This window comes from Marmota flaviventris, chromosome 19 (genome assembly GCF_047511675.1).
Source record: "Marmota flaviventris isolate mMarFla1 chromosome 19, mMarFla1.hap1, whole genome shotgun sequence".
Lineage (NCBI taxonomy): Eukaryota > Metazoa > Chordata > Mammalia > Rodentia > Sciuridae > Marmota > Marmota flaviventris.
The window spans coordinates 6292127-6303012 of record NC_092516.1 but is presented as its reverse complement, the minus strand read 5'-3'; the positions used below and the strand labels follow the sequence as shown (position 1 = coordinate 6303012).

At 42.1% G+C, this 10886-nt stretch overlaps 1 protein-coding gene across 1 annotated transcript; it reads left to right on the top strand.

The window, feature by feature from the left end:
- The first annotated feature begins 2007 nt into the window (after positions 1-2007).
- Positions 2008-2946, top strand: Or2c1 (olfactory receptor family 2 subfamily C member 1). Its single transcript, XM_027940646.2, has one exon. The coding sequence runs from the start codon at positions 2008-2010 to the stop codon at positions 2944-2946; it is 939 nt and encodes a 312-aa protein (XP_027796447.1).
- Positions 2947-10886: the final 7940 nt, after the last annotated feature.

The window sequence follows — 10886 nt, the reverse complement described above, 5'->3', positions numbered from 1 at the left end:
TAACTGGAAGGAACATCCCAAACTTCCCAAGTAAACTTATAGACAGGTAAAGGTTAGAGCCATCTGTGTACCAGGTGAGTGATTCCTAAAGATCCTCCACCTTGGGCTTCCATGCCCAAACTGCATGCCCATGCAGGGTGGAAAGTTCAGTATCACCCTTTCTGAACTCTTTCTAAAATGCCAATGCTTCTGGGTTAACTGAAAACTCCCAGATGATTAGAGAGAACCAGGAAATTTCAAGGGAAAGAAAAGGCCCCAAAGGTCCGTGGAGTTGATGAACACAAGCTTGTGGTTATCATTGTGTTTGCTCGGGGATTTGTCCAGCTCAGGCCAAGAGTCCAGTTGGTCTGGTGCTTCCTCTAGAGCTCATGGAACAGCTTCTCCACCCTAGAAATGGCCTTTCTGTTCCCATTTTGGCATGTTTATTCCTTAGCTAAAAACTGCTTGGAAGACACAAAGCAGGGACTGACAGGAACTGTGGCACTGCTGGACAACCATTGAGCACAAGCCATGCAGAATGAGCAACGCGGGGAGGACGGGCAGCAGTGCCTGTCTTTCTTTCCTCTAAAGGGATTCAAAGGGCTGGGCACCTCAACCAGCAGCAATTAGTAAGACAGGCATCAGCAAGAACTTCGGAACAGAAAGATGAGTTGATTATAAGGCTGGTTACTTAATCCATGGCTCTCTTAGGTCCTGGATGAAAAGAATAAGCAATCCTCTCTTCCTTTAGGGGGGGTCAGAGGGAGGTTGGAACACCCTCTGTCAGTCATTATCCCTGACTCTGTGGAAGTACTCAACTACTGACTCAAAAGCAAACATTTGAAAGGAATTTCCTTTCTTAACTCCTTTGGATTCTAGCATCAGGATCTCCACTATTTTTGCTGTGTGTTAATGAAAAGGAAAATTCCTGGGATTCTTAGCCAAGAGGTATGGCCCAGTGGCCCCTGCCTCATGTACCAGAAGCAGCTAATTGCAACCTCACACTGCTTTAAGTAGCATCTCTTGTCTTTGGACCACAGTGCTGAAAAATAAACAGCATTCCCTCCCAGTTGTCATATCCAAATGACCCTCAAAACTATTTCTGTTTTATTCTCAGATTCATTTGTTAGTCAAAAGAAGAGGTTGGACCTTGGTTTATGATCTTCAGGAAAGCCTATATCCCGTCCAAGGAAAGAGACACTAATTGGTCCATTGTTAACAAGAGCATATTTGTGAGACATTAAGAATTATCCCATGGTTTAGAGGTGGGCATAGCAGTCATACATGGCAAAGGTCAGGAATTTCCTCTGACATATTCTAGTTTTCCTTACTGATTATGGATATGTGTTGGCTGATTTAACTCTTTTTGGGGTAACCCCCATTTATATCTTCAACCTGTTCCACTTAAACTTGTTTTGGCTTTTTGTGAAGTTCTACATTTGCCTCTTTTAAATCTTATATTCATATCTTCTGTATTTGGTGAAAGAGTCTATATTCAATGTTACCATTCTTTTCATGATTTTATAGATTCATCATGTTGTTCCTCCAACTTTAGCTTTCTAGATTAGGATTTTTCACCTGAGATGAGAGGGACAGCAAAGAAGGGAAAGGAAACTGATCAGAAACTTCTGGGGAGCTTTTCCGAATTCAGTGTGTCTGCTTTCCCTTTCCTGAGCATATCAAAGCTTGGCTGGGGAAATTTTTATTTTGAGAATTTCCATGTGTATTTATTTCTAACAGCTCCCTCTGATGTGTTGTAACCATTGTTCTGAATTGAAGAGCCCTAATCTCATTGTTCTGTCTTCATGCCTGTGCCAGCTCATATTTGACATTCAGATGTGATGGACAAGTTATTGGGGGTTACAGTTAAAGACTGCAATCATAGAAGTTGGGCTGGTCCATAACCGTAGAGCCCAGATAACCACTGGAACTTTCCTGAGCAGACCCACCAGTAGCTTCTTCTTCCCTTGCTTTTCTCGCAGCAGTTTTCCCTGAACAGAGTCTTCCAGTGACTGAAGGCAACCAGTGATGGAAGGGGGCAGCAACAGCTCCTCAGAGCGCTTCATTCTGATGGGTCTCTCTGACCATCCCCAGCTGGAGATGATCTTTTTCATAATCATTCTCTTCTCTTATATGCTGACCCTTGTTGGGAACTCAACCATCATCCTGCTTTCCCGCCTTGATGCCCGGCTACACACACCCATGTACTTTTTCCTCAGCAATCTCTCCTCCCTGGACCTCGCCTTTACTACCAGCTCAGTCCCCCAAATGCTGATCAATTTATGGGGCCCAGACAAGTCCATCAGCTATGGTGGCTGTGTGACCCAACTGTATGTCTTCCTTTGGTTGGGGGCTACTGAGTGCATCCTACTTGTGGTGATGGCATTTGACCGCTATGTGGCAGTTTGCCGGCCCCTGCACTACACAACCATTATGAATCCTCGGCTCTGCTGGCTGCTGGCTGCTGTGAGCTGGTTGGGGGGCTTGGGTAACTCTGTAATCCAGTCCACATTTACTCTGCAGCTCCCATTCTGTGGACACCGGAGGGTAGACAACTTCCTGTGTGAGGTGCCCGCCATGATCAAGCTGGCCTGTGGAGACACAAGTCTCAATGAGGCGGTGCTCAATGGTGTCTGCACCTTCTTCACTGCAGTCCCACTGAGTATCATCCTGATCTCCTACTGCTTCATTGCTCAGGCAGTGCTGAAAATCCACTCTGTGGAGGGACGGCGAAAGGCCTTCAACACTTGCCTCTCCCATTTAGTAGTGGTGTTCCTCTTCTATGGCTCAGCCATCTATGGGTATCTGCTTCCGGCTAAGAGCAGCAACCAAGACCAGGGCAAATTCATCTCCCTCTTCTACTCTGTGGTCACACCCATGGTGAATCCTCTCATTTATACTCTAAGGAATAAAGAAGTGAAGGGATCCCTGAGAAGGCTGCTGGGGAAAGGAAGAGAAGCTGGCTGAGAGATGAGGAAACTCCTTTGTTATTTATTATCTCTTCATTTCTGCACACTTTTTCTCATTATTTCTCTGGACAGATGAGCATGAGGAGTACTAACCCCAGTAAATCAAGGCATGTCCCTAACAGCCCTGAACTGTTGGTTCATGGTTAGTGTTATTTGATACAATCTATATTTACCAGAAATCCCACTGTGGGCTACAGATAACAGGGCAGATGTGTGTTATCGAAGGCTTAGAAGGTATTTACCTATACAGTTCTGTCTCACTCTCTTTGTCCCTATTGTCCACATATTACTTATTATGCCTTGTATTTCTGCAAAGTACTGTATGATTCTAAAGAAAGCAAATTGCATTTTCTTAATGTTTCTATAATTTGATGAAATCAAATCATCTATTATTAACTGCATATGAAAACCTGCCAGAAGCTATCCATGAACTGTACATGAACCAAATCTGCAAGGAAACCACTGGGTAGGAAAGTCTGGTATCCAGGAACTCACAGCGGAACTCCTGCCGGTCTGAGATGACCCAGCACATGTGATATCCTATCTAGCTCTGCCAGTTCAACACTGTACTGGAGTTGGCGTGACCCACTGGAGCCACATAGACACATAGCCTCTCAGAGATGGGTGTGGCTTGCCAAGATGCCAATCAACATGTTGACTACAGGACACCATGAAGGAAGACTCCACCTGCTGAAATCTTATCCCTGCCTTTGATGTACTCTCCCTTAAATAAAGGACTGGAGCCATTTTCTAGTTGTTTGGTTCCAGCTCCTACCAGGACTGGAGAACCTATCAGGTACTCCATTAGAATCTATTTTCTGACTCTGGCTCTTAATTCTTAACTAATTATTTCGGACTTTCTTTTTCTCAGGTGACTCATCACCTCCTGAGCAGAAAACTACCCTGGCAGGGTGCTGACAGCCCCACAATAAAAACACAAGCAAATCATTTTTGTATCGTACCTATCCATATTCATCTCCCTCTCTTAGTCTCTTCTCAACACTATGTCTATTGAATTATGCTTCCTATCCACATATATCTCTATCATTTTATTTTTCCATATGTCTACATTCAAATTTCCCTTCTGTCTAGACTAGTATTTAATGAGAAAAGGCAGGCAAAGTATTTGCCTTTCTGTTCTAACCAAAGTATATGCCTTGATCTGATTTTATCAAAGTCATCCTACCTGAAAGTCCTAGCCATCAGGTTTGCCCAGTATTTGGATATGCTGGTCTAGTTAGTGGGTTATAGAATGCCCCAAGATTCCTTAAGCAAATTTAGGAGCCCAAGAAAGATCCACTGATAAGCCATGTCCTCTGCCTCAGCATCTAGCTTTTTATCTCTTCAGCTTGTAGAACTCAGCAACTGATCCAGCACACGATGACTCAAGGAACTCATGTATTGGAATCAGAATGCCAATGTGATTCTGCCCCTTACTAGAACTTGCAAAGTAATGGTCATGTGCTACTGCTGTTTATGTATTACCTCCCCCACAAGAAGCCAGGTTAATATGAGAAAGTTGCTTAGCAACTACATTACCAGAGAAAAGGAAATTGATAGGTTTTAGAACCAATTTCAAAAGGATCTTCAGTTGTTTCATAGCACTTAAATACATGCCTCATACCTAGTAGATGTTCAATAAATGCTTAGTCAGTTGAATTAGCAAACTTCACCAATCCTCATTTTCATCCTAAGAACCGTTTGTCAAGTAGACCATTTTCATGTTTGCCAATTTGGTGTTATACTATCAGTTTGATAGCATCAAACAAAGAATGATAATTTTTTTTCATTTCTACATTTCCATAATTCCAAAGCTAATTGGAATAATCACATTCTCCTTTCTTGAATTCATTTTTTCAGTTACAGATCAAATCCTGCTTTTTCAGTGTCTTACATAGCAATAGTGAAGAATGTCTCTAGGACTAGCAAACTAGAAGCATGATTTTGGTGAATTCATCAGTTTAAAGTTTTGCACACTCAAAACTTGTATTGATCATCACACTCAAATTACATCAGGAGGTAGGGTTATAATGACCAAGCTTGTAAAGCTGTTCTATAAGCCAGATTGCCAGCTGATTAATTTGTAAGAATAGTTAAGTACCAAGAAGACTGAACAGTCCTATCCTCAGGTCAGTTCATCTAAATTATGAAATATTGACAGGCATGATGGCACACACCTGTAATCGAAGCTTCTTGGAGCAGGAAGATCATAAGTTCAAGGTCAGCCTGGGCAACTTAGTGAGACCCTGTCTAAAAATAGAAAGTAAGCCAGGCACAGTGGTGCACACCTGTAATCCCAATGGCTGAGGAGGCTGAGACAGGAAGATCAGGGGTTCAAAGCCAGCCTCAGCAACAATGAGGGGCTGAGAAACTCTGAGACCCTGTATCTAAATAAAATTCAAAATAGGGTTGGGGATGTGGCTCAGTGGTCAAGTGACCCTGAGTTTAATCCCTGGTACCAAAAAAACAAATAAATAAATATAAAAAATAAAAGGGCTGAGGATGTAGCTCAGTGGTAAATCACCCCTGAGTTCAATCCCCAATACTACAAAAAAATCAATTGATTTTGAAATACCTAGCATTTTCTCAAAATGCTCTCCAATAGCTCAGTGGTAAATCACCCCTGAGTTCAATCCCCAATACTGCAAAAAATCAATTAATTTTGAAATAACTAGATAAAATACAGAAGGGGGAAAAAGCATTCTTGAAACATTTTGGAGTTCTGCAGGGCCTCCCTAGGGGAAGTATGGGAGTTATAGAAGCTGTAAGACACAGGAATGAGGAGGAGAAAACACTAGCCTAAATTGGAAAGTGAGCACATCATGGGGTTTTCAGAGAACATTATCAAGATGTGCACATTTATGTTCCATCCTCAATGGTGGGCATAAAGCAAAGTCAAAAATAGAAGGGAGGGGCTGGGTTTGTGGCTCAGTGGTAGAGCGCTTGGCTAGCATGCATGAGGCACTGGGTTTGATCTGATTCCCAGCACCACATTAAAAAAAATCTAAATAAACAAAGTTATTGTGCCCATCTACAACTAAATATATTTTTTAAAAAATAGAAGGGAGACAGGTACTGTGGTGTACACCTGTATTCCCAGCTACTCAGGAGATTAAGGCAGGAGGCTTGCAAATTCCAGGCTAGCCTAGGTAATTTAGTGAGACCCTGTCTCAAAATGAATAATAAGTTTCCCAGGCTAGTTAGGAAAGGCTAAAATGTTAATTGTAAGAAAAGAAAATAGAAGCCATGTTTTGAAGACTTCTATTACAGCTCTGAATTGCATGCAGTTACTTGGGCAAGTGGGTCAGGGCTCAGTCCTGAGACAGGCAGAAGGGAAAAATCCAGTAACAATATTTTCTCTACCAACGAATGAGAGTGGCAATCATGGGAGAGTGAAGAATTCCAAATGGGTAATATCAGTTAAAATCAACATGGCATAGAATATCAGTGTTCAGCCGGGCCTTAGAGATATACCATATCAGTATGTGGAAAAGGGTTCTTAAATTTATGTGGAAGGGAAAGTAGACTATGGTGAATTAATGAATAAAAATAATGTGAGGTGACAAGCAACAACAATCATAGATGATAACATTATATTTCTGAGTGACCAGACAAAATAAAAGGCATAGAATGGATGATTCTTCTTGGCTGTTGTTTGGTACAGTCCCATTTCTAAATCATGTATAGTCTTTATAGTTTCTAAGGACAAGAATCAAAATGCTCTTTTATATGATCACATAAAAATAAAAATGGCTGTAACATAGCTCAGTGTTAAGGCACCCCTGGGTTTAGTTTCCAGTGCTAAAAAAGGACAAAAATGCAATTAAATATGAGGCGTGCTCTTTTTATTGAGGATATTAAAATCCTATTCCTATATCTAGGGTTCCAGAAGAAAAAGAATGTCTAATCTCTTATTCAGTTGGAAATTCAGAAAATGAAAACATTATCTCCAAGACCTATATAAGGTACTATCTAAGGTTGATACCTTAGTAAAACAGAAGTTTAAATACACTTGTCTAATCAGAAGGCTTAAGCAGTTTTAAAAATCAATTTCATAAAGCCCATCATGGAGTCCACTTATGCCCCATGTCATGCCCTGTGAGATATCAATGGCTGTATGAATACCTGGATCAATTGAGCAAAATTTAAACCATTCAATGAAAAGAGAGAGTCAGCCCCTTTCTTGAATTCCATGGTTGTTATTAGGAGAGGTTAGAACAAAGGAGTTGGTGAGAAATAAACAACCCCCAACCAACACTGTTCATGCAGGGCTCCTGACTGAGCTCCATCCTGACTCTGCAACCTGTTCTCAAGGTTGCTCTTCCTATTTGCACCACCTTTTACTTTCTCCCTATTTCCATCTCCAACATTGTAAGTGCACTGAGGTAACTCCAAGGACATAATTTAATGTGAAGTACTCCATATAGAGTGACATTTTTAAAGTTTTCACATATTTATTACTCAACCAACCTACTGGGACAGAGCATAGAAACAAAAGAAATCATATCCCCCGCCCCCACAAAAAAATATGTCCAACTTTCCAGGCAGTGGTATCACTTTCAGATTAATCCAGTAAAATTTTAGTGACCTCAATGCAGCATAAAGATGTATGCCGTTTCATGTGCAATTCCTTATAGATGCAGCCTGGTTCTTTTCCAAAGACTCTGCTTGGAGTTGTTCCTGGTTTTATTACTAGTTTTTTTCTGAATCCATTAGAGAAGGGGCAATTTTGCTTTTGTTTATTGGCTGGGAATTGTTTGATCTGAAATGTCTTCTGAGAAGATATCGCAAGGAACAAAGTCAAGTGCACACACCATGATGGCTGAGAAAAAAAGCCAGGGAAATTTTTGTAATCCTTTCACAAGCAAAATGTATACATTCTATAATAAATATAGTTTATTAAAAATAACTATATTTATAATAAACCTCATGTGTGAGGTAGAGAAGAAAATTGGTGTAGTGGGAAAATAAGAAAAAAGCACCACTTTTCTTCAGACATTTTCTTGGAATAGGTATTTTAGAATATGAAAAATGAGAAGCACAGAGAAAATAGGGTAGGTTTGAGCAAATTGAGTGATGTGGATGGTAGATGTCTTCTCAACATTAACTTGAACCCAGTGGTTCAAGAGGGTAAGCATTAGGATGATCAGGAAAGCCATCTAGTTGGGTGAGGTGGTGTACTCCTGGAGTCCCAGTGACTCAGGAGGCAGAGGCAGGAGGATCACAAGTTTGAGGTTGGCCTCAGCAATTTAGTGAGACCCTGTTTGAAAATAACAAATAAAAAGGGCTGGGCATATGGCTCAGTGGTAGATCACCTCTGGGTGCAAGCCCCTGTACCACAAAAAAAAACCCCACACTGAACTAAAAAGATTATTAAGATAAAGTGTGAAGGTTGAGGTCCAGATGTATGTATGAATCAGTGGAAGCCAGTCCAGACAGTAGGGAGAGAGAGCAAAAGTATGGATTTCCTTGATGACAAGACAATCTTAGCAACAATAATAAGGTACCAAGTTATGGGTGTTTTAAAATGGGCCTGCGAGTTCTTTGATATACTATGCCTCTCTTCCTAAGGTAGAGCCCAATTCCTCTACCCCTGAGTGTGAACTAAATATTGTAACTGACTTTTAAAAAAAAAATAGAAATGATAGTGTGTGGCTTTAGAGACCTAGTCCTAACAAGCACTGAGGCCATTTCCTTACTTGGTTTGTTCATTGTACATCTTTTTACTGGTTTCAATTGGCTTGATCCCTGTCACCTATGGCTACATTGCCATAGATGACTGAAGATCTGATCTTACAAGGACAAATAGGAGCACAGACTTTGGAACATGCAGGTCCCACAATGTGGTAGTGGTCTTTCCTTGGGACAGTCACCTCTGACTAAATCTAGCATAGGAACAACTACTTCCTTGATCAGATCAAACTCTCTATTCTTATTGGTTACACCCATGTTTCATACTCTCATGGACAGCATGAGGAGCAAAACCCTTAGGGGTACACTGAAGAAGCTTCTAGGTGGTTCAGAGATGCAGAACTATGGCCATCAAAAGCATGGTTATGTCCTTGCTTCTCCCCACACAAAGGCTCTTTCTCTCTCTTTCCTGTCAATGCAGCCATCTATTATCTTACCATCTGAATAGAAGGCAGCAAGGTAACTTAAAAAGTCATGACACTGGGAGTAGAAATACTTGAGTATTTGCTTTACCACTGATTATTGGAAGGGCCAGCAGATGGCAGTGTAGTGACCATAGGCTGTCCCTAAAACCAATCTGCAACCAATTCGTTAAATAAACATACTTGGGAACCCTCTCCGTGCTATGTTTAATCAAAGATGAAATACTTTATCAGTCCATTTCACATTCCACTTGCCTCAGTCTATATTCTGATGGATTACTGCTCTTTGTGCTACCACTACCTTTATAAACCATAGATGGATGAAGAGGAGCAAAAATGAAGGCAGAAAACCATATTTAGAAGTCTTAATATTGTCCTCCACTCTTTCACTTGCACTCCAAATCCCAATCCTCTTCAAAATAAGTCCAGAAACTCCCAGTTCAGAATAAGAGATACATGAAAAGCAGAAGAGTGTTTGAATGTCCATCAAAAGGGAAATGATTGAAGACTGAATATATACTGTGGTACAGGCCTAAATGCAGTTTTAGAATATGAGGTGGACATACAGAATCAGAAAAAAATTAAGACACCCCATAGATTAGATATATTTAGTTAAGAAAGATATAGTTATCATAGTTATTTTCTCTAGGGTCTAGGGTAGGAATGCACTTCTGGAGGTAGTTATGAAGCTGATTTATTTGTAAGGGAGAACTGTCATAGGAAGACTAGGAATGTTGCAGGAAGAAGCAGGTCCCTCAGTTTCTTGTGTCCTGAGCAGGCAAATTACTGATAGCATAGTCATGTCCCCCCCCCCACACACACACCCCAAAGATTTATTTAAAATGAAATTACATTCAGCATGGACACTGCTCAGTCTCCAGAGTGAGAATGACACCTGTGTTCCCCGGAGGTCCTGTCTACACATTCTTTAGTTTCTGGTTTTGTCAGTCCTGAGAACCTAATTGAGACCAACCAATGTGGTACGTTGGTTTTCTTGCTTTGCTCAATGGGGATACCTACTGATCGGTTTATGTTTAAGGTCTGTTCTGTATGTGGGGAAATGGGGGTGGGGTGTGGTACTTGTTCTGTCCTTATGGTCTGTGGGCGCCCTGTGATCAGGGCTGACAACCTGTTCTCTTGAGAGGCTGACTGTACACCCTGCTTCTTCAGAAAACTGATTTCCTCTCCCTGGGAAATTGTATCCCTGGGACCTCCCATCGTTCCTGCTGATCCCCAGCTTTTCTACCGATCAAGAATGTTTTGTGGTTCTACCGTAATATTTAAAAACAAAAACATCTTAGGAATAAAGTAGATCAGAAATGAATTTTAACTACTTCTGTCGATAGAAAGTCATCTGAACTCTGCCTCGGATTCCTCGTCTGGAGGGCGAAAGCAGCTCCAGTACCGACGTCCCGGCTGTTGGGCGGGGTTGAGGTCGCGGGGTGTGAGGCACTGCGCCGAACAGAGCAAGCCCCGAGGTGTCAGCACAGTTTCACCACCTCGTCCGTGAAACCGGGTTGTGAGCCTCGCGTCGCCGGCTAACACAAGCGACAAGGGGAAGCGCCTCACAACCGGTGCCTCCGTGGACGCACGGAGGGGTTCTCGGACGTTATGATTGGTCCCAGAGTATGAGAGAAGGACCCTCACGGGTGACAACCCAAGTGGATTAGCAGAGGGCGGAAACCAGGAGGAAGGGGGCGGTCTTTGAAGGCGAACTTTCGGACCTGGCCTGTGCGCTTGCGTCTCGGCTCTCAGATCCCGGCGTGCCGCGCGGCAACTTCCGGCGTGCCCGCGGTAGCTTCCGGCGTGCTAGGTGAGTCTCGCT